The sequence below is a fragment of the Dendropsophus ebraccatus genome, chromosome 3 (genome assembly GCF_027789765.1).
Source record: "Dendropsophus ebraccatus isolate aDenEbr1 chromosome 3, aDenEbr1.pat, whole genome shotgun sequence".
Classification (NCBI taxonomy): Eukaryota; Metazoa; Chordata; class Amphibia; order Anura; family Hylidae; genus Dendropsophus; species Dendropsophus ebraccatus.
The window spans coordinates 11,220,573-11,246,063 of NC_091456.1; the positions used below are offsets into that span (position 1 = coordinate 11,220,573).

The 25,491-nt window shown below is 40.9% G+C and overlaps 1 protein-coding gene across 2 annotated transcripts in view; it reads left to right on the top strand.

Moving 5' to 3' along the window:
* The window catches only part of IFT81 (intraflagellar transport 81), a 92,594-nt gene that overhangs the window by 38,877 nt on the left and 28,226 nt on the right, over positions 1 to 25,491 (top strand). For both annotated transcript variants that reach the window (XM_069960910.1, XM_069960911.1), the window contains exons 11-17: positions 11 to 157; positions 7,315 to 7,464; positions 13,992 to 14,120; positions 18,364 to 18,453; positions 19,826 to 19,912; positions 21,956 to 22,027; positions 22,105 to 22,190. In XM_069960910.1, the coding sequence (XP_069817011.1) occupies positions 11 to 157; positions 7,315 to 7,464; positions 13,992 to 14,120; positions 18,364 to 18,453; positions 19,826 to 19,912; positions 21,956 to 22,027; positions 22,105 to 22,190 (761 nt within the window). The remainder of the gene's footprint in view (positions 1 to 10; positions 158 to 7,314; positions 7,465 to 13,991; positions 14,121 to 18,363; positions 18,454 to 19,825; positions 19,913 to 21,955; positions 22,028 to 22,104; positions 22,191 to 25,491) is intronic.

The following is a 25,491-nucleotide window of genomic DNA, read 5'->3' on the forward strand; positions in this document are numbered from 1 at the left end:
GTTCACTCAGGCTGCTATCATCTCACGGAAGAAAGAAACAAAAGCTGAAGAGTTACAGGAAGCCAAAGAAGAAATTGCCAATTTGGAGCGAGAAATAGCACAAAAATCTAACCAGGCCAGAGACAGCGATGGTTCTGAAATGTTAAGAGGCGATGAGGTGAGAAACTGACTGTACAAGGTACCTGAGGAAAGATGTCAGACTTTAGCATGAGAGTTAGCAAATGTCTAATATTATAGAGTGAGGTATACAGGTTATAATATTGATTCCCTTTAGCTCCTCTATGTCTGTGGTAAGTTGGTTTCTTCGTCTGTCCATTTCCTTGCCACCCTGCAAGGGAATCTTAACTTGACTTTTAATTAAAGGAGAAGTCAAGCGAAAATTTTTAAACTATTGTATTGTCTCCCAAAAGTTATACAAATCCCCAATATACACTTATTATGGGAAATGGTTATAAAGTGCTTTTTTCCCTGCACTCACTACTGCATCAAGGCTTCACTTCCTGGATAACATGGTGATGTCAGTTCCTGGATAACATGGTGATGTCACTTCCTTGATAACAGGGTGATGTCACTTCCTGGATAACATGGTGATGTCACTTCCTTGATAACATGGTGATGTCACTTCCTTGATAACATGGTGATGTCACTTCCTTGATAACATGGTGATGTCACTTCCTAGATAACATGGTGATGTCATTTCCTGGTTTACATGGTGATGTCATGACCCGACTCCCAGAGCTGTGCGGGCTGTGGCTGCTGGAGAGGATGATGGCAGGGGGACACTGAGGGACACAGGGCACTGGAGGGACACTGACCACCCCTCTGCCATCATCCTCTCCAGCAGCCACAGCCCGCACAGCTCTGGGAGTCGGGTCATGACATCACCATGTTATCCAGGAAGTGACATCACCATGTTATCCAGGAAGTGAAGCCTTGATGCAGAAGTAAGTGCAGGGAAAAAAGCACTTTATAAGCATTTCCCGTAATAAGTGTATATTGGTGATTTGTATAACTTTTGTGAGGCAATATACTTCTTTAATAAAATTATCCTTTAAAGTGAGTGTACCATTAGGTACATCGTTTTTTACATGATCAGAACAGCACAGGCACAGGGATGTCAGTGGCCCAGTCCTTTTTTTGAACTGCCGCCTTGTTCCTGCACATGGCACTGGTCTATTCCCAGGCACCAGCCTGACCAGAAGCACTGGAGGTGGGTCTCCTCCCCTCTATGAAGTGGCTCTTTTAGAATCAATGGAGTCGCGTCACAGAGGAAAGGGGTTTCGTCACACTGGGGGCCAGTGGGCCCACCTCCGGTGCTTCAAGCTGGTGCCAGTCTATTTATGTATAAAACTTAAAGTGATAGTACATTCGTTTTAAAGGGGTTTTTCCCCAAAAGATGTTTTCTTTCAAATCAACTGTTGCCAGAAAGTGCCAGATATTTGTAATTTACTTTTCATTGGGATTTGCATCCTGATATAGACAGAGGTGGCAGCAGAGAGCACCTTGTCAGACTGGAAATAATACACCACTTTTTCCAGGACATACAGCAGCTGACAAGTAGTGGATATTTTTATTAGAGGTAATTTACACATCTGTATACCTTTCTGGCACCAGTTGATTTGAAAGAAATGTTTTCGGGTGTACTACCCCTTTAAATATAAAAAAAGAAGCAAAGTGTGGTACGCCAGTCTTAAAACCCTGCCCCCTAATTTCCCAGTCCAATTTACTGAGAGGCGCACACTTTTTAGTTAAGCTGGTTGTACCTGTGCTTAACTAACTGGGACCTGTGCATTGAAAAGAAAAAACTAAAATCTTGATGGAAGTCTTCAGACCCTTTACCCAATGCTTAGTTGAAGCACACTTGGCAGTGATTCCAGCCGTCTGTCTTCTTGGGTTTAAGGCCACAAACTTTGCACAAGTGGATTTGGGCATTTTCTGGTGCTCTTCTATGCAGATCCTCTCACACTCTGCCAGGTTGGATGGGGACGGTCAGTGCAGCCATTCTGTCTCTCCAGAGATTTTCAATTAGGTTAGAGTCAGGGCTTTGGCCGGGCCACTCAAGGATAGTTCTCTCGTAGCCACTCCTGTGTGTCTGGGTGTCTTTCCAAATCATGTCAATAAACTTGATTTACTGCAGATGGACTCCTTCTCAAGCTGCAGAAACATTTCAAAGATGATCAAGAGAAATGAGGGGCCTCAAAAGCTACATTTCAAGTTTCATAGCAAATAAAATAGCAAAAAAAAAAAAAAGTCTAAAAATTCTAAATTTTACACTTTCTCATTATGGGCCGTTGAGTGCAAGGGTCTGAAAACGTTACGTAACGTCTGACCCCCCAAACCACTTGTACCTTCAGATAGCTGATTTTAATCCAAGATCTATCCTGGGGTCCGTTCGGCAGGTGATGCAGTTATTGTCCTAAAAAAACAGCTTTTAAACTTGCAGCCCTGTGTCCAATGGGCGGGGCTTAAAATATCTGCCCCCTAACTTTGCACCACCCCTCCATCCCTCCTCCCTACCCTCTTCATCATTAGGAATGCCACTGGAACAGGTGATGAATAGGAAGCAATCTGCCTGGAGCATTCCTAATGATAAGGAGGGTGGGGAGCAGGGACACAGAGGGTGTACTAGCCTAATGCATACACAATCAAAGCCCCGGCCATTGGGCACAGGGCTGCAAGTTTAAAAGTTGTCTTTTAGGACAATAACTGCATCACCTGCTGAACAGACCCCAGGACAGATCTTGGATTAAAAGCAGCTATCTGATGGTACAAAAGGTTTGGTGGGGGGTCAGATTGTGGGTCCACATTCTCCATCATTGTTCATCCACATTCTCCATCAGCATACGCATCCTCATATTGTGAATATATATTGGTTGATGACAGGAAGAGAAGGAAAGGGGCAGATGTGACCCAGAGCACTAGCTAAGAGTCGCATTCTGTCCGTTGTGACTCTCATTCCATCATGCGGCTATTAGTAGACTGCAGATAGTTTAAATTGTTTCCAGGAATAAATTATCCACCCTGGTCAGTTGAAACAAAGCTCCTAGAATAAAGGCTTTGTCTCCTGGTAAATGGAGACGACGTCAGGAGGAAAAAGGTTACATCTCCCTTTAGGTTCCTAAACATCATCTAATTGCAGGTAAAACAATCCAGAGGAGAATATTCCATTTCTTCTTATGATTTATGATGATGAACCTGGAATGTGATAACTATATAAGCAGACTAGGAATAACGCTAACATGGGTGATGGTGATGCATGCTGATGAAACACTAAAAGACTGAGTTCATACTTCTGTAGCTTCTGTAACTGTTTAGAAGAAATATGAGGCTATGTTCCCACGATATACTAAAGATTAAAAAGAACATTTTTCATTAAAGGGGTACTCCAGGGGCGGGGCACTTTTTTGCTTGGTGGCCGAGGGAAAAGACGTCCTCTCACCTCCCCGGTTCCAGCAGCGGGTCCCGCATCGCTGCGCTTCGGTGCCCGGTTTCCGGCCGCTTCCAGGTGTCTGACGCGGGCCCGATACGTGACGTCACAGGTCCGCTCAGCCACTCTGTGAAGGAGGCGGGACCTGAACGGACTTGAAACAGATCTCGCCTCCTTCACTGAGTGGCTGAGCGGACCTGAGACGTCACATCTCGGGCCTGCGTCAGACACCCGGAAGTGGCCAGGAGCCAGGCACCAAAGCGCCGCGATGCGGGACCCGCCACTGGACCCGGGGAGGTGAGTGGACGTCTTTTCCCTCGGCCACCTCCTCCCCGGTCCCAGCAAAAAAGTGCCCCCACGCTAGAGTACCCCTTTAACATTATTTCTGGTTGTTTTTTAAAGGGGTTATCCAGCGAATTATTTTTTCTTTCAAATAAACTGGTTTCAGAAAGTTTTATCTATTTGTTATTTACTTCTATTTAAAAATCTCCACTCTCCCAGTACTTATCAGCTGCTGTATGTCCTGTGGGAAGTGGGGTATTCTTTCCAGTCTGACACGGTGCTCTCTGCTGCCACCTCTGTCCATGTCTCCTCTCCTGCTCTGGACAGTTCCTGACATGGACAGAGGTGGCAGCAGAGAGCACTGTGTCAGACTGAATATAATACACCACTTCCTGTGGGACATACAGCAGTTGATAAGTACTGGAGGACTGGAGATTTTTAAATAGAAATAAATTACAAATCTGTAGAACTTTTGGAAACCAGTTGATTTGAAAGAAAAAGATTTTTGCCAGAGTACCCCTTTAACAACAACAGCCATTCTTTGCAATCTTTGGGGACAGTTCACACGGAGTAAAACCGGTGGAATTCCGCAACGTAACTCTCCGGTGCGGAATCCCGCCAAACCCATTGTAATATAGCCTCACTTTGCTCTGAACGTGCCCTCGCATAGAGGGCACGTTCCGAGTAGAGTGAGGAGGCGTGCGAGCCCTCCCATAGACAGCCTATATTACACTCAGTTTGGCGGGATTCTGCGGCGGAGATTTCCCATGCGGAATTCCACCAGTTTTACTCCGTGTGAACTGGCCCTTAGTATGCTGTGGGAACATAGCCTAACAGTGGTTGAACGTAAGCTAAATAAAGCTAATGTTTTGTAGATTCTGCAACAATAGGGTGGATGGGGATGTGTTGGCTTATTGTATCGCAGGGTACTTGAGGTATTGGGTCTCAGATTTTTAATCTGTACAGTATATAATAAATGTTTATTTTATTTGTTCAAAAATAAATGTGAATTCTTCTTTACGGAAAAATAAGACATCCCCTGAAAATAAGACCTAGATCATCTCGGGGAACAAAAATTAATATTCTTATTTTCGGGAAAACGGTACTTGTTTGCAAGTGTCAGAATTGTGTTATTTTGTTTCTTTTTCCGGTGATGTTTACCCCAAAGACCTCAGAGCAGAACTCTTCCCAGCACGGGGCGGGAGAAGTTACATTGTGTTTTAGGCTACCGGCCCAACCTCTTTCATAGAACATTAATAGAACATAGAGTTACTTCATACAGAATGGTGTTTATTTATTTTATCCCTAGATGACTATTTATAAGAGGGGCCGTCCTGCTGTCTATTTATATTGCCTGATATCATTTATAAAAAAGACCCGTGAATAAGCAGCGACAGCTCTATGTACATTCTGTCCTGCTCCAACTCAGCAGCAGGAGAAGAGGATTCCTGTTAATAAGATCTATTATTATAATTATGCCAGCACTTTAAGTGGGAACGAATATCATCTGGAGATAAGAGCAGAATGAGGTTTTTTTTTTCCATTTTTTCTTTGTTATTCAACCTGATTTTTAAAATGTATTGCTTATTGATGCCAACATACACTGGTATATAGGGATAATGCTTTGGGGTTGTCTTCAGGGGTTGGCCCAGGTGCCATAGTTTAAGTAAAGGGAAATCTGGAAGGGGTTATTCAGTGCTACAAAATCATGGCCACTTTCTTTCAGAGACAGCATCGCTCTCGTCTCCAGTTCAAGTGTTGTTTGCAATTAGGCTCCATTCACTTCAATGGAACTAAGTTGCAAACCTGCTCCCAAAGTGGAGACAAGAGCGGCACCGTCTCCGGAAGAAAGTGGCCATTGTATGCTTACAACTTTTTGGTCCACCTCCATATCCATGCCTCTGGATTTAGCATGGGATATCTTAATAGGTGTAGGTGCCCCAGTCTTTTGTCCATTCAGTATAGTGTATATGCCCACTATGGACACTAATACTTGGTCAGCCTTTAAAGGGAACCTGTCACCCCCCCGTGCCAGGGTGACAGGCTCCCGACCCCCGTTAGAGCCCCATATACTTACCTAATCCCGCCGGGTCCCGCTTCTGGATCCGGTCGGGTGATGAAGATCTCAGCCGCTGCAGCCCGGCGCGCGCGCTGAGAGATGAGTCCAACGCTCATAGAGAATGACGGAGCGCTGGACTCTCCTGTCATTCTCTATGGGTGTTGGACTCATCTCTCAGCGCGCGCGCCGGGCTGCAGCGGCTGAGATCTCCGTCACCCGACCACCTCCAGAAGCGGGACCCGGCGGGATTAGGTAAGTATATGGGGCTCTAACGGGGGGTCGGGAGCCTGTCACCCCGGCACGGGGGGTGACAGGTTCCCTTTAAAGGGCCTTTTACACAGGACGATTGTTGTGCCAAAAAAATTGTTAAATTGTCCGAATTTAAGCGATAATCTTTAGGTGTAAACACGACAACGATCAAATGATAAATGAAAATTTGCTCGGATGTCATTGATCACATCTTTTGAGCCGACCTCAAAATCTTTGTTAATCGTTCCCAAGTCTTTCAGTATAAACACTCATCACTCACAGTATATAGATAAGAACGCAATTACCATCATTTATACAGTATACGACCACAATTACCATCATTTACGGTATATACAGTATACAACCGCAATTACCATCATTTATGGTATATGCAGTATACGATTGCAATTACCATCATTTATGGTATATGCAGTATACGATTTCAATTACCATCATTTATGGTATATACAGTATACGATCGCAATTACCATCATTTACGGTATATACAGTATACGACCACAATTACCATCATTTATGGTATATGCAGTATACGATTGCAATTTCCATAATTTATGGTATATGCAGTATACGATCGCAATTACCATCATTTACGGTATATACAGTATACGACCACAATTACCATCATTTACGGTATATACAGTATACGACCGTAATTACCATCATTTATGGTATATGCAGTATACGATTGCAGTTACCATAATTTATGGTATATACAGTATACGATCGCAATTACCATAATTTATGGTATATACAGTATACGATCGCAATTACCATCATTTATGGTATATGCAGTATACGATCGCAATTACTATCATTTATGGTATATACAGTATACGATCGCAATTACCATCATTTACGGTATATACAGTTACAATCTTACTAACGCCTTTTCGTATCGATTTATCTTCTCATTTGAAAAACTATCGTGTTAAAGAAAAAATTATTGCTTGTCGTTCACTAAACAAACAATGTGTAAACAACGGCCGCTATTTATCACTCAAACAACGGCCATTGTTTTAAGTATCAAAAAACGGTTGTTGTTTTAATTGAAAATTGAAAATGAGAATTGCTTTGAAGTCTATGGTCAATGGCCGGGAACAATTGACATGATCATTTCCACGGCCGTTGTTTTCATAAAAAGTATGTTGCATGAATATAGCCTGCAGCGGTATATTTGTAATTTAAATGACATGATTTCTTGTTTTACAAAAGTAATATGCAAAAAAACTCCAGGAAGGTGATTCTTTCTAACTTTGGACGTTCTCTCCTTTTATAGTTTAAACGATATGTTGGCAAACTTCGAGGGAAAAGCTTGGTTTTCAAGAAAAAAAGGCAAGAAATAGCAGAGCTGACTGCAGAATATGGGGTTCTCCAAAGAACAGAGCAGATCCTAAAGCAGCGCCATGAAAGTATGCAGCAACAGCTGGTAAGCTGCTGGTTCTCTACAGTACAAGTATCATTTCAGAGACCTGGCTATCTTTGAATTAATTCTATAAATTTTTTTAATTTATTTAGGTTTTTTTTGTAGAGGGTTGTAAACACTTTTTAGGTTTTGGGTTTTTTTTTTAGAAGATTTTAATTTTAGGTATTTTTCAACTGTTTTGTTAGTTTTTTATTTCCCTACAAATATTTACGATATTTAATTTTTTAAAGTGTCACTGTCGGTTAATTTAAAAAAAAAAAAATCAAAAGTACAGATTTTAAGAAACTTGAGTTTATTAGCTGAAAAATGCATTTTTATCATGAAAAAGCAGTTTGAAGCTCTCCCCCCTGTCTTCATAGTTTTCTATGGAGAGGGGAGATGAGGCACCAAAACAGGACAACAAAAAGTTAATTTACAGCTACATCACTGGCTATCTCCTCTGAAGTCAGCACTCACATCTCTGACCTCTGAATACTGGCTTTCACACAGCTTCCGCTGTGTAATCCTTTGTTCTCTGCTGGAAACTAATCTCCCCCCTCCCCTCTCCATAGATTAGACAAGGGCACAGATAAAACAGGACCTTGCACATAATTTCACTGGTTATTTTCCTATTGAGTTCAATTGTTTCCCATAAAAAAATAGCTTTTTAGAATTTATTTTAGAGCCATAAAACACCTTGTCCATATTTGGTCTGTTTAAAAAGCTTAAAAAGCAGACTAAAATATTGAGTAAGAACATAGCCTTAGACTGGATCACATTTTTGGTGTTCAAAATTTTGTTCTGGTTTCCTGGCTACGAATCGCAGTGGGGAGGGAAGGGAAGGGAGGGGAGGCCGGCGCAAGGCCCCTCGCGGCACCCAGCTGAGAGCTGTGCCTCTTCTTTCCCCTGCCGCTGTTACAGGCTTCTAATAGCAGCAGGGGACAGAGAAGAGGGGGCAGGGCAACGGACTTGAGCTTATGGGATCATTAGCCTATAAGCTGAAGTCCTAAAACGACCAGGGCATTGAGGCACCAATGTCCATTGGTTGTGAAGGGGTTAACACAGTATGCAAAATGGTGATCGCTAGTGATCTGAAAATAGGTGATCAGTGTAGATTGTGGGTTATAGGGGACATTTTTAAGGGTTTTGCACCTATTTTTTGGTGAACAATTAGATTTTTCACCCACTTTTGGTCTACGTTTTATTTACGAACCAGTATTCAACGGGAGAATATTTTTAGATGTGACGTTTTTATAAAAAAAAAAAACCCTGTTTTGAATATTCAGCCAAAAATTTGCATAATCCACACTAAATTTGTTATTTGCAATTTTTTAAAAAGTCGCACGAACTGGTAGGGGCCTAAGTCTGGTCAGTACCAGGTGAATATATTTGTGCAATTTTTATGCATAGATCCCCGATAACACTGATCTATGCTATGCTATGGCATAGCATAGATCAGTAAGTGCAATCTATTAATTGCATATATTTTACTGTGAAAAAAAGTTTTTTTTTTTTTTTAAAATAGTAAAATAAAGTTTTTAAAAATATTTAAAAAACCTTATGGCCCCCCCCCCCCCCAATAAAAGTTTGAAAAACACCCCCTTGGCCATTATAAAAATAAAAATATTTAAAAAATAAAATAAACATATTATATATTGTAGCATGCGGAATTGTCCGATCTATCTATATTACATTATTGTTCCTGCACGGTGAACACCAGGATTGCAGATTTTTTGAAATTATATATCAGAAAGAAATTATTAAAAAGCGATCAAAGTTTTTTTGTTACACCAATATGATATTAATAAAAACAAGAGATCATGGCACAAAAAATGACACCCCAACCAGCCATGTAGGTGGAAAAATAAAAGTGCTATGGTTCTTAGAAGGAGGGGAGGAACACTGCATTAATTTGACCCGGACATCTGGGCATCAAAGGGCTCTGTCTTGAAGGGGTTAATTTTGAAGAAACATTGTAAAATACATACTGAAATTCATAGCTGACACATAGAACATTTTTTTGTACACAATTTATTTTCTGCCGAGCATATAAAATATATTTATTCAACCAGCGATCATTACACTGAGCTGCAGAGATGAGCACTGACGGGGATTGGTAATGGACTGTGTGGGAAACCCCATGGCAGCAAGCATATGTTGCATCAGGATTGAAAAGGCTTTACATCTCTCTCCGGACAGACTTAATATAGTTATTATTCTCTGGGCAAAGAGAAATGAGATCCTGAGTAAATAACACTGTGCTATTGGCCAGTCCGCTCCAGATAGGCCTGAATTGCAGAGGTTACTGATTACATTGAGCAGCCCAGTATATGCAGACGGCTGCCATGAAAGGTGGAGATAACAAAGAACTAATCCCAAGGGCTTCCTATGGGTAAGGGACTCTGCGATATGTCGGAGAGGATTTACATGGGTCTCGATGACTTGGTAACTTGTAGGGCGGGTTAGACAAAGTATATCACTCCAGAGTTGACAAGAAGCCAAAGCTGACTCCAGATACTGAGGATTTCCCAGGCCGAGTAAGTGCAGCCTCCAGAAAGAAGAAAGAGCTGCTTGTCAGCCGCTAATAACTGGATTTTACAACTATTTTTAGAGTGGAAACTTGAGGATTTGGGCTATACTAAGCAAAGTATACAGATATATTTATGGTAACATTTTAGTAGAAAAGTTTTTAGAACATTCTGTGACTTGCTGGAAGGATCGGCCTTCGTAGACAAAACAATAAAATCTCTCCTGAAACATTCCCGGCCTAAATCTTAGGACAATGGTAGATTGGCAGACTACAGATGTGCCGGATGTATCACAGTGCTCCAGGCTGCTTGATCAGTCTGCTGCATCTGTACTATTTTTACGCTTATTTTAAAGGGATTTTGTCATCCGAAAATGGCCTGTTGTTTCCACTTAACTGTCTATATCAGGGATGGGGAACCTGCGGCCCTCCAGCTGATGCAAAACTACAATTCCCATCATGCCTGGACAGCCAATGTATCCCTGGTCTATATTATAATACAATCCTGTAATCTTGCAGTTGTCATTGTGGCCACTAGGCCTAAAACTAAGCTGAGACCTTCTGATCTGTACAGATTCCTAGAAGTGTCCTCCTTATCAACACAAACAGGATTACAGTGACAGGTGACACCAGTATATAGATAACACAGACAGGAGTACAGTGACAGGTTACACCAGTATATAGATAACACAGACAGGAGTACAGTGATGGGGGACACCAGTATGTAGATAACACAGGAGTACAGTGACAGGTGACACCAGTATATAGATAACACAGACAGGAGTACAGTGACAGGTGACACCAGTATATAGATAACACAGACAGGAGCATAGTCACAGGTGACACCAGTGTACAGATAACACAGACAGGAGTACAGTGACAGGTGACACCAGTATATAGATAACACAGACAGGAGCATAGTCACAGGTGACACCAGTGTATAGATAACACAGGAGTACAGTGATGGGTGACAGTAGTATATAGATAACACAGGAATACAGTGACAGGGACATCAGTATATAGAACACAGGAGTACAGTGACAGGTGACATCAGTATATAGATAACACAGGAGTACAGTAACAGGTGACATCAGTATATAGATAACACAGGAGTACAGTGACAGGTGACATTAGTATATAGATAACACAGGAGTACAGTGACAGGTGACACCAGTATATAGATAAAACAGGAGTACAGTGACAGATGACACCAGTATATAGATAACACAGGAGTACAGTCACAGGTGACATCAGTATATAGATAACACAGGAGTACAGTGACAAATGAAACCAGTATATAGATAACACAGGAGTACAGTGACACATGACACCAGTATATAGATAACACAGGAGTACAGTGACAGATGACACCAGTATATAGATAACACAGGAGTACAGTGACAGATGACACCAGTATATAGATAACACAGGAGTACAGTGACAAATGAAACCAGTATATATATAACACAGGAGTACAGTGACACATGAAACCAGTATATATATAACACAGGAGTACAGTGACACATGACACCAGTATATAGATAACACAGGAGTACAGTGACAGATGACACCAGTATATAGATAACACAGGAGTACAGTGACAGATGACACTAGTATATAGATAACACAGGAGTACAGTGACAGGTGACACCAGTATATAGATAACACAGGAGTACAGTGACTCGGGCCTCTAGTCTCTTTTCTCCTAGATGGTGGTCTGAGAGGATTTATAGCCACCACACATAGTAAAGCCTCAGTAGTAATAGCAAAGACTTTCCCAAATAGAAAGCTGCTCACTACTGACGGACAATTGTGCTGTGTTTGGCCACAATCACGGTTGCCTTGTTGGACTGCTATCCGTCAGACACCTACATATACGTTGGCCATTGCCTCTGCTCCTGTTTCCATTTTACTACAGTCTCTTGCAGCTCCATAAATAACTTAAAGGGGCAGTGTCACGAAGAATACTAGTCTATAGTGATGCATCATGTTAAATGAAACATATTCCTAATGTAAAAGCATTTCTTCAAATGTATATAGGAATATATATACTAACTAATCCCCCCATGTGCTGCTCAGTTTGATAACCTGACGGGGACCCACTAAGTTAGGTCACATGACCTGTCCAATTAGTACTGGCAGTTGGTTTTCACTTCACATCGAAGCAAGGGGGATTGTGGGAAAGTGTCTGCACTGTTGCCTGTTAACAGCAGGGTCCTAGTTCAGAGAGGAAATAAATAAGATCCATGGGGTAGAAAAATGGTCCAGTGATGTAAGCTACTTTACTAACAACGCCAGTTTTGTTCTCCTTTACATATATGTATGTGGTACACATCCGATTCTGCCTTCTTTGCTTCGTGACACCATTCCATTAAATACTCACCTTTAAAAAGGGGTAGATGACTTACATCACCTTCAACTCCTACAACCTCTCAGCCCTGCCCCAACAGCATCCTCCACAGGCTGCAACCAGCAGGATTATGTCTGTCCTTTCAGTAAAGCCAGCCTCTTATGTCATGTTTATTTTCTACCCAGGGCGCTGGTGGGGAGAGGCTGTGCCAGTACTCGGGGGCTGCCAAGGGGGAAGCCTCTTCATATGGTTTTATTACTTTTCTGCCTCTAATTTTACCTACTCCCTGCTGGGGCTAAAACTCAGAGCCAGCTGTATGGGAGATTTGCTAAGAGCGAGCCATAGATGGCACTGGTCTCTATCTATGGCTTTTGTAGGCCTAAATACTTTAGTGTGTATAATCTTCACAAGTATAATGCACTGGGATATAAAAATATATATATATATATATATATATATATATATATATATACATATATATAATTTATTATATCCCAGTGCATATGTACTTAGAAAACTAGGACTTGTAATCCAGTACATTTTATATATATATATATTATATACCGGATTACAAGTCCTAGTTTTCTAAGTACATTGTATATTATATTTATTATATTATCATTACAAATCCATATAAAACATGGGCAAGTAAAACTGTATAGGTCTATGTTCAGACAACGTACTTTTTATGAAAAGAACGGCCATTGTTTTCCATTAAAACAATGGCCGTTCTTTTCATACCTCAATGATATGCATCAAAGTCAGTGCATTTTCTGCATTGAATTCGATGCATATCATTGAGGTATTAAAGTTTTAATTGACGGACGTTATTTCAAAAACAAAGGTTATTCCACAGGTAACTGCTGTTGTTAAAGGGAATTTGTCACTAGGTTTATGGTGCCTTAAATGAGGGCAGCATAAACTAGTGACAGCAATGCTGAACAGATCTGTGTATTACTTACATCATTCTGTTTAGCCGTTCTCCTAATATGCAGGAGAATCAGATACTCAGAAAATGAGTTAATGTTTAAAAAATGTTTTTATGTTAAACATATATTTTAACAATTTTTGGTGACATTGTTTCTAATCTTCAATTTTTCTTTGTATATATTATAAAATAATCCTGATACCTTACAGTTTTCATTCTCACCACTGGGGATAAAACTAAGCTGAGACTTCCTGTTGTGTCTGTGGTGGTAGCAGGAGCTGCTGTAAAGTGATCTGTACAGCATTGCAGCGTCATGTAGGTAGATAGAATCAATACAAGACAATAGCAGCTCCCTGTGGAATTCCCTTTTCAAAGGTCATAGGGCGCGCTCAGTAATGTTTTACATTTACCTCAAGGGGACAGAGTCTGTCTATTGCTGTCTATGTCCATGGGGCTTGCTTTACAACATGTCACTAAATGTTGTTAAGAAAATACCAGGCAATATGGCTGCCCCCATAACAATGTACAAAAAGTGTGTGTGGGGGGGGGGAATTACTGTGAGAAAATAGAAACAGATTAGAAAACAACAAGTTTAAGTATCTGACTCTAATCAGTAAAAGAAAATTTAGGTGACACATTTCCTTTAAACCAATTCTGTATAGCATAAGTATTCTATTCCTGTTATGATAATATTGGTATAGATAATATGTAAAAGTGAATTAATTCATTCTTTTCTTTCTTTAAAGCAAACTATAGAACAGAAAAGGGGAATATCCGGATACACTGACACCCAGGAAGAATTGGAAAGAGTGTCTGCCATAAAGAGCGAAGTGGATGAAATGAAAGGACGAACACTAGATGACATGTCAAACATGGTAATTATTTTCATAATGGAAAGAGAATAGAAAAACCTGTTTTATTTATTACGGAATTACATAGAAACATAGAAGATTGTCGGCAGAAAAATCCCCTCGCTCCATCTAGTCGCCCTATTAGTATTTCCCTCATTATCTTAGGATTTGCTGAAAGTTATTTCCAAGCATCTACTACTCTTTCAGTAAAGTAATATTTTCTTGTGTTACTTCTAATCTTTCCCCCAATAACCTCTCACTGTGTCCTGTTGTTCTTGAGTTCAGTCTTTCTCTAATAACACTTCCCTCCTGAACCTTATTTAGTCCTGTTACATATATAAAGGTTCCCATCATGTCCCCCCTATCTCTTCTTTCCTCCAGACTATACAGATTCAAACCCTTAAGTCTTTCCTGATATGTTTTATGCCTGACACCCTCCATCATTTTTGTAGTCCGTCTTTGGGCCCGTTCTATTTTATCAGTATCTTTCTGTAGGTGAGATCTCCAGAACTGGACACAGTATTCCAGATGTGATGTCACTAGAGCTCTATACAGCAGGATCACAATCTCCCTCTTCCTACTGGTTATACTGTACCTCTAGTTATACAGCCCGGAATACATATATATATATATATATATATATATATACACACACAGCCTAGCATTCCATTATATATACAGCCCAACATACCAATATATATATATATATATATATATATATATATATATATATATATATACAGCCTAGCATACCATTATATATACAGCCTATATATATATATATATATATATATATATATATATATATATATATATATATACAGCCTAGCATACCATTATATATACATACCATCATATATATACAGCCCAGCACACACATATTTATATATATATATATATAATATATATATATATATATATATATATATATATTATATATATATATTGTTTTCCATTGATGATGTTTGTGTGATTTGTTGTCAGCAATTTAACTTTGTACAGAACAAAGTATTCAATGAGAGCAGTGTATATATACAACCATGTATATCATTGTATACCATTATATAATATATATATTTATATACAGCCCAGCATACCATTATTTTTATATATATATATATATATATATATATATATATATATATACAGCCCAGCGTACCATTATATATATACAGCATATGATTTGCTTTCCTCACCGCCTGACTGCACTGGTGACTCATTGTGAGGTGTCCGAGATCACTACCCCTAAATCCTTCTCTTTTGCAGTCTTTACCAACACAGAATTACCGATATGATACTCGGACAGAGGTTTTCACCTCCCCAAGTGCATTATTTGTTTTTGCCATTAACCAACATGTTTTTAAAGCAGTGGCTGTCCCAGTACACCCACAGTTTCTTCAGCTTTCTTTCTTTGTAGATATTTTTTTAATGATTTTTAGACATTTGAATTATCCCAGACTACTGATAATGTTTCATTGACTACTCTGTGGGAGACTGTTTAGTTAGTTATTAGTTGTTATTAGACTGTCCTATTAGTTTTATTTAGTTTAAACTTTCTTATTCTTCAATTTCACCTCACTAAGAGGCGTACTGGTACGTCAGGGGTCCTTAAAGTGTACCTGTTATAACTTACTAAACCTAAATCAACAATAGATAAAGAAAGTTTGCTATTTACATTCATTATTTTTATCATGGGAAAGATGGCACTTCCTGTGTATAGCTTTATTTTACAGCATGGTAACAAAAAATACCATGTAATATATTGCAAACTTGCTTTATTTCTTATATCCTGTTGATTTAGACTTTGAAAGTTATAACCACAGGGACACTTTAAAGGGTTAAATCTTTTCAGGCAATATAGCAATCCCTATTACCACGTTCCCCCCAGTTCTCATTTAGCAGTGCCCCCCTTTGCTCTATGCACTTTGGAAATTCAGAGATAGATGGCCGGTGATGGGTTCAACCACCTCTATGTGTTGTATCTTATAGGTGGTCGGAATAATGAGTAGATAAAGCATTTTCTGTTTTAACCCTAGTTCTCATACATTATGACCCCTTGCTATCAGGGCTGCTGGTCTGTATATGTACCCAGCAGAATATGTTAGCGCTTTATAAATAGATATTATTATTATTATAAAGCACAGTGGATTTTCTTACCATTGAATGGATACATTTTACTATTGAAACATATGGGCCAGTTTGCTATTTTTGTTAGGTATTATGCTAGTTCCATTCTGTAGGCAGGGAACACTTATTTATAGATTGCCTTATTTCTATAACTATAGATAGCACAGGCCAGCTTTTAGTCTTTGTCTTCACTTCTATTTAAGGACATTTAATCGTGACCACTCAGAGTTCTTCCTAAAGGCTTAAAACAGCATTCATTTAGCCGTCTTACTCCATTGGGTGATTCTAGGAAAGATTGGATATTGAAATTCAAACTTTATAGGGAAGGTGGCGGTGTATGAACAATAAGGACATCTATAGGTAAACCTGTCACTTTATAACATCTATATATAACATATGAATAGACAGAGAGGACAATATGCACATCTATAGCATTACATAATACAGTCATGTGTATTGATAAAGTTTCATTAAAGTGTCACTGTCGTTTAAGTTTTTTTTTTTTTTTGCAGAAATCATAAGTACAGGCGATTTTAAGAAACTCTGTAATTTGGTTTATTAGCCGAAAAATGCATTTTTATCATGAAAAAGCAGTTTGAAGCTCTCCCCCCCGACTTCATAGTCGGGAGATGAGGCACCAAAACAGGACAACAAAGAGTTAATTTACAGCTACATCATCGGGCTATGTCCTCTGAAGTCAGCACTGACCTCTGAACACCGGCTTTCATACAGCTGCCACTGTGTAATCCTTTGTTCTCTGCTGGGGACTAATCTCTCTCCTCCCCCCTCCCCTCTCCATAGGTTACACAGGGCTCGACTGAGATTTCCTGATAATGAGCAGTAAATGAGAGAGAGGAGGGGGGACCTGGGGAAAGGCTTTTTGAATGCAGATAATGGAATATTTGCCTAATAAACCCAATTACAAGTTTTCTTTAAATCGACTGGACTATTGATTTATGCAAAAAAAAAAAAAAGAGAGAGAGTTTAACTACTCTTGACCAACAGTGGTTTAGCCTTATTAGTCTTATTTAGTATACTTGTTTAGTTAGCACTAGAGATGAGTAAACCTCGAGCATGGACTCAATCCCGGGTTCGGATTAGAGTCGATCCGAACCCGAACTTTCGGCATTTGATTAGCGGTGGCGGCTGAAGTTGGATGAAGCCCTAAGGCTATGTGGAAATCATGGATATAGTCATTGGCTGTATCCATGTTTTCCAGACAACCTTAGAGCTTTATCCAAGTTCAGCAGCCACCGCTAATCAAATACCGAACGTTCTGGTTCGGATGGACTCGAATCCGAACCCGATTCGCTCATCTCTAGTTAGCACTAAACAAGTATATCTTATAGGTATAAACAAGTATATTCTAAAGGTTGTAGAATGTGTCAGATCACAGGGAGAGCTCCTAAATTATTGTATTCCTTTCCACCTGAAGGGGAAGGAAAATCAATACTGACATGTATTGGGAGAATAACGTGACGGTGGTGAAAGAAAAATAACAGAAAACCATCCAGTAAAGAAAATGGATGAGCAGGCAGGGTTATCACACCATATAGTGGTTCACTTTATTATGTAACAAACATGTAATTCATCTTTGCATAGTTGATAAACGTAAAGGAGAAGTACCGAAACAATAAAAAAAATCAAAGACAGGCAGGGGGATACTAAAGAAAATAGCTCCCATAGCACCGCTCTCGGACAGCCTCTGAATGTCATTTTTGGCTTCCTGGTATGTCACGGCCCCGACTCCTGCTGCTGCAACGGCACAGCCCCACTGATGGACTGCCCGTTCAGCCAGTCAGTGACTGCAACAGTGTCCCGCCCCAGTCACTAGCTGAACGGGAAATCCATCAGCCGAGTATGTGATGTTGCAGGAGCTACAGGAAACTGACGGCTGTCAAAGATCTGTAGGACAGCTCAGAGGGGTCACAGGGATGGGTAAGTACACTTTATTATGTTCCCACACACCCCTGCCTGCCTGCGATTTTTTTTTTTTTTTTTAATTTTCTTGGGACTTCTTTTTAAAAAAAAAAGATGTTTTGAGAATGGATGAAATAATTCATTGGTCATGGATTCATCTTTTCATTAATAATAAAAAAAAAAGTATTGACCAATTTACTATGTTTGTATTTTTATTTAGGTAAAGAAGTTAAACTCCATGATAGAAGATAAAAAATCAGCCCTGGCCCCGGTCATAAAAGAGCTGCGGCCTTTACGCCAGAAATGCCAGGTTTGTACCAATACATTCAAGCGGACCTGTCAGCAGCGAAACAAGCCAAACCCAAGCACATGGGCAGATAGCACTTCCATCAATCAAAGGGGGTAGGTGTATGTCCGCAGACATAGGGGTGGTAAGTAGGAGGACATGGGTTGGCTTATCCTGGGCTGGACTGTGGGAGGCGTGAGAAATATTTATCTTCTTCAGCTGCTGACCGCTGTATACACATTATTTTCTCCTTTTTACATTTTACTTGGACTGCTCCTAGTACAGCATTCTGCTAAGCCAACACCGCCTGCTGTGCTGATGGCATCTGTGACAGGGGTGGCTGCCATGTATTGCCAGGCTCTCGCTCTCGCTGTTCTTCACCAGCACCCCACTAAGCCTCAGAATGAACTCAGAAGCCAGACAGTCTGATCAACCATGCCTATGACTAAAGCACTGACAGATATAACCCAATGCAGTACAAATCTGTACTGCAGTGTATTATACCTGCAATTAGAAGATTATATATATATATATATATATATATATATATATAGCGCCCCAAGACCTCAGTAATTTGATGTAATTCTACAATATATCCTAAATAGAACTTCACCAAGTAAAGGAAAAAGCGTTGGATTCCTGTTGGCGCCAAACCCGGCCCGGTATCTCCAATATACTAAGAGAGACGGTATGAGACCAGCCTTTCCGTGCGCGCCTGCATCAGAACTCACTGCACGTTATGAAGTATGCGGTCGGAGCCGCTCGCACCATAGTGAACACTGACAGGGTTTTCTGAGGTCGCTATTCAATGAATAGCGGACGCAGAAAACTGACATTTCCGTTTTCCAAGGCTCCACTAGGGATGCCAGCCGGAGTGTATACCGTGTGCATTCACTCCGGCCAGGATTCCCTCGGCCTGCAGCACAACGTGAGTTCTGTACCAATCACAGCCGTTCAAACAACGGCTGTGATTAGAACGGAACTTACATTATGTGAACATGGCCTTACAGTAAAAGGAGACTGGTATCGGCCCTCTGCTCGATCCTGTAATCTGCTGCAGGTTTTCCCTCTGCAGCCAGTCTGGCAGGTGTGAATTCAGACCTAGGCTTTGGGGGGCACCGTTCTCTATGCATGGTAACAGGTCATAATACTAGTTGCTTGAGAACAGTTTGGTTTAGAAGCAATGCGTCTGTCTAAAGTATCAGACAGCACACATACTCCCCCGCCATGTGTGCAAGTGGAATGATACACATCTGCTGAGTTTAAGTAAGCAACACTGTGTGTGCCAGGATGACAGGCTCAAGCTGCTGACTGACAGGAACGTCCATTTCTCTGTGCCATGTGCTTGAGGTATCACAGTACGTGCTGACATGAATCTCTGCCCTTTTCACATTAGGAGCTGACCCAGGAGTATGATGAAAAGAAAGCGCTGTATGACAGCTGTGCGGCCGGCCTGGAGAGTAACTGTTCCACGCTAGAGCAGGTATCATAACCTCGTCTAATACACAATGGGAAGCATACATGGAATTTCTATGGATGTTATGCATTGGCTGCAAGGATCACATAACCAAAGCAATATTTAGATGGCCGCTACAGAGCTTTGTTATAGCCTTTTTATGTTTAATGCTGGACGAAACGTTACAATATTCGTTTTTGCAAGGGCATGTGTTTTTGCAGGATGTCTTTGCATATAGAAGTTTCACTGTACACTTCTATACTTGCAGACAGATACCAGAAGGACACTACTTCGGCCTTTGGATTTATTTGATGCAGTGTAACCAAAACCTTAGTTGTTCCATTGATTTTTTTTTTTATTTATGTTCTCTATGATAAATGTTATAGCTAGTAGAGGTATTTTTTAGACATTTATTTAAAGGGGTACTCCAGCAGAAAATATTTTTCTTTCAAGTCAACTGCTGTCAGAAAGTTATATACATTTGTAAATTACTTTTATTTAAAGGACAACGCCGGCCAAAAGTTTTTTTTTAATATGTTATTACTTATGGAAAGTTAAACAAATTCCTAATGTACATTAGTTACGGGAAATGCACATATACTGCTATTTGCCTTAATTTCGTAGATCAAGGAGACTTCAAATTCTCTAAAATACTGTGACGTCACAAATCAGGTGTAATTCCAATGAAGTGTCCAGCAGGGGGCGCACTATATATAAAATTCAATAAGTACCATTGACTTCTATATATGGTGCGCCCCTTCTGGACACTCTATGGAATCACTGGCTGTCAAGATCAATGGAATCAAGGTTTGTATGCAAACATATACACTGTACTACTACCCCATTATCTGCTCATAGTATGAGCAGATGATGAGGGAGTAGTACCAGGGCTATTCCCATCGCCGCCGATGCCGAGCCTGCCACTGCACCTGATCCTGGAGCCACATGTGCCCTGGTACTACTTCCCCATCATCTGCTCATACTATGAGCAGATGATGTTGGAATAGTACAGTGTATATATTTGCATACAGACCTTGATTCCATTGATCTTGTGCATCCTTTTTGATCTGTGTTTTTATTGAATTCCATTATTTAAAAAAATTGATCCGTTTTTTTTAATGGACACAAAAACGTAGTCAACCTTATTTTTGTTACAAAAATAGGATCCATTTTAGTCCAGTTTTCTTTTATAATGGAATTCAATAGGAAAACAGATACACACACTGTTTTTTGCAAAAAACTGATGAAAAAAAAACGGATTGCAAAAATGTTGTGTGAACCCAGCCTTAGACTGTTAGGAGCACTGCCCTCCTCATATTGGCGATCCAGCCCGCCCATGGCGGGCCCTCTCAATGGATTATCATTAGAAAGGGACAGAGCGGCTGGGGGCGGAGCGGTGCTATGGGGACGGGCTATCCTCCTATCAGGTGCCCCAGTGCTCCTAACGGTCTTACCAGACCATGGAGGAAACTACTAACTCCACTGGAATGGTGCCAAGGATGAAAGTAAGAGTCACACTTTAACATACATCAGCATAGTGCCCTTTACATCAATGTAGGTGTCCGTGTTAAAGGGGTTATCCAGTGCTAAAAAAAAACATGGCCACTTTTCCCCATCTCTTGTCTCCATTTACTTCAATGGAACTGAGTTTGAAACCCCACCCAATCTGGAGACAAGAGAGGGGGAAAAGTGGCCATGTTTTTGTAGCACTGGGTAACCCCTTTAAGAAAGTGTTGGCCCCCAAAGGCATCATTCAAAAAAGGCTCTAAATGGTGACACCCAGTGTCTCAGGGTGTCAGTAGGATGCCGCATGGCTCGGAGAGTGGAGGTGCGCCTGGCCTCCCATTGACACACTGAGGCAGGTCAGATGCCCCCGCCGCGGAATTCCACTCACTGTTACTCAGTGTGAACATATCCTTCTAGCGCCTATATTTTTATTAGTGCTTTGCATGTAAAACACTGCTGAATATTTGCTTATGTACTTTTGGCGGTGTACTTTCCTGGTGTCTTTTCTGTGCTTGTTCTATTTTTACTCCAGAATAATTATGTAATTATTTATGTGTAACTCAGGAAGTCCGAGGGCTCCAGGACGAGTGCGGCCAAGCTGAGACGCAGTACCATTACATCAACCTGATGAAAAAGGTTAGACTATGCAGATTTGTTTCTTAACCTTTTTTTGTGGTTTTGGACAGAAGTAGTCACTCTATATTCTTTGTTAGATTGCTGAAGTCCAGATCCAGCGAGCAGCAGATGAGATGAAAGCGTACGTCTCTCCGGACTCTCAGGAAAGGAGGAAAGCTCTCCGGTAGGTTCTCTGTACGCTATGCAGATTGTGCTGTTGGTATGGAAAGTATAACTGCTCATTTATAACTGCTTATTTATAAGTTGGGAATTACAGGAAATGTAATGATCAGGTTCCAGTACATTGTATGCAGTACATGTGGCAGGAAATAGGCCTTTATGTTGCCTATGGTGTTCTAAATTATCATATATGACTTTACCTTAGGCTGTACACTTTATGGCTATGTTCCTGCAATGTAAAAATTATGGTCCTTATTAATGAACTTGACTAATAATACTGGCCGTTGTTTTGCAACAATGGCTGTTATCTGCCCTTATTTTTACATTGTGGGAACATAGCAAATAACATATTTTAAAATGAACCTAAATAGCATTGTCTGCCACTTATTAATCTTTTCAGGAGCGCGCTAAATTTTGGCCTTAACCCTTTCATGACCTGGGGTCATTAATGCATCAATGCCCAGGTTGTTTTAGGATATCGGCTTATGAGATCATAATGATCCCATAAGCTGATGTCCGTATGTTTGCCCCCTCTCCTCTGTCCCCTGCTGCTGTTACTATCTTGTGACAGAGGCAAGAGAGAGAGGGTAGGGGGCAGAGCTCACGGATGCGCGCCCCACGTGCCCCTCCCTCCCCCCGCTGGCCTCCGTAGCCAGGAAAGCGGAAGCCTGAGGCTTCCGGTTTTCATGGCTACCATTGTGGCTCTGCGATCACTTCCCAGAGCCCCGATGGACAGCGGACAGAGAATTCTCCCTCTGTAGAGGGAGAATTCTCTGTCAGAAGCCCTATAGATTCTGCGGTCGTGCTGACCACAGTATCTCTAGGGTTAACTCTCAGCAGTGGAGCGCGGCTCTGGTGCTGAGAGTTGCGCTGGGTGTCACCGCGGATGACACAGGGGCAGCTCCTGCGCCTGTGTCATCCTGCGGCGTGAATTATCATTGCTGCAGCATCGGGCATAGGCTGCAGCAACGTTAATTTTCAGTGCAGCGGCAGGAGGAGGTTAAGGACCAAGGCCCATTTTTCAGATCTGACCTGTCTTACCTTATGTGGTTATAACTCCCTGATGCTTTAACTTATCCAAGCGATTCTGTGATTGTTTTTTACTGACATACTGTATTGCCCTTTAGGTTAGTTGTGAATTTTGGCCCATATCCTTACAATTTGCATATGAAAAAAATTCCCTCATTACATGAAAAAATAGCAAAATTTGCATTTTTCTAGCTTTTAAAAAAAATGACACCTCAATCAGCCCCATAGACCAAAGGATAAAAGCGCTATAAGCATGGGAATAGAGCAATTTTAAGGAACATGTATTTTCTTTAAAAGGTTTTAGTTTTTTAAGAGCCATCAAATAAAATAAGTGTTTTTCTTAATTTTACATTTTTTTTACTGTCACATTTGGGAACTTGACTGTGCCATCTACTGATGGCCGTTATAATGCACTGCAGTACCATTCAGTCCTGCAGTGTATTATGCCTAAGCTGGCAGGCATAGCTGATCAAACTCGGCCTCAGGGCAGAGCCTAATCAGCTTCCGTAGTGAGGACATCGGAGGCTTTAGATTGTCATGGCCACCATCCGGGCTCACTTGGCTATCAGTGTGATCATCGCTGCAGATGGCACGGTCACTGTTTCTGTGCCTGTGCCATCCTGTGTACATTAGTTACCATTGCTGCAGCACCAAGCATAGGCTGCAGAGACAGTGATTAATTGTGCAGTGGTGGGAGGGGGTTAATATCAAATTGTTACAATTCCTTCCTCTGAGAAGCACGGACAAGATGCTGGTATCATCCTGAACATGGCCGCTGCTAAGGAGAGCATGAGTCTATACTAGTCCATCAGCAGTCTCCATTAAAAAACAGTGTGCATGTAAAACTAGCCTGTGTACAATGCACGGATGAATTATGAAATTGTCAAAACGGAACAACTTGAATTTCCACTATTCTCTTAAAGTGGATTTTAGTTCATACATTATCATAAAAAAGCCTTGTGGTCAACCCCTTTAAAACTTATACTAAAGGACAACTCTGGCGTTTATTTAAAAAAAAAAAAAAAAATCAATTATAAACATAGTTTTCACACTTACCATCCCTCCTGAGTCTGTCCCTGTTTGAATTTCCAGCTATTTGCAGGTCCATGAAGCTCCAGTTGGTGTCTTTATTTCTTCTTTACTTCCTGGTTTGGGCTTTTTCCATGATGCACTTCATCTCCTGTGATGTTGCCCCCCCTTCCCCAACACACACACACAAAAAGTGAAACTTGATTGCCGTTAAGTCAGGGCTGTAGTTCTGGGGGAGACTGGCAGCAGTGACAGAGGAACAAATGACTCATTCACTGCCTGAGCTCCAGGAGAGAGGGGGAAAAGGGGTCCCATGTAACTGCTTATCAGCTCTAGGAACGAGGAGATAACAGGATTCATTTAGGGCCCTATTATACGGAACGATTATTGTGCAAAAAATCATTATATCGTTCGAATCTAAATAATCATCGTGCTGTGTAATTGCAGGCAACAATTTAAAAAATCGTTCGTATCTCGTTGATCGTTGATTTAGATCTGAACCTAAAATTATCGTTAATCGTTCGCTTATAGCTCGCTGTAATTCCACATTCGTTCGCTGATAGTTCCACATTTGTTCACTAATCGTTCAGTGTAATTGCACATTGTTCATTGCTTTACTGGGATCAGAAGGAATAAACGATCATAGTAACTAACGAACATCGTTCTGTGTAATATGGTGAATGATTTTTAGGTTAACGGTAAACAATCTTGCTTGCGATCGTTTATCGTTAGTCATTAATCGCTAAAAATCGCTCCGTGTAATAGAACCCTTACTCACTGACAGCACTGAACACCAGGAGAGAGGAGAAGGGAGTGGGGGGGGGGGTCCCTGTAACTGCTGAGAAAAGAGAAGGAGATTCATTTACTGACTCTTTAGAACTGTTAGATCACTTACAGCTTGTTCAGCCAATCAGAGCTGAGCAACCTGTGTCACCTGAAAATGGGAAGCTGGCCTAACAGGGCTTAGACCCGCCTCCCTCTTGATGATGTCATTGTTACAAAATTGCTTGGGGTCAACAGTCATTAGGTAAGAACACTAAGCTGGACACTAGTGTTGAGCGGACTTGCCTGACTGTTCGGGTTCGCCAACGTTCTTTGAACCTGAACACTCAGCATTTGATCCTCGGCGGCTGGAGAATTGCCACTATAGGGCTGCCAGGATAGACGCTGGGAGTCAAATGCTGAGCGTTCGGGTTCAGAGAACATTGCTGAACCCGAACAGTTCAGCACGTCCGCTCAACACTTTC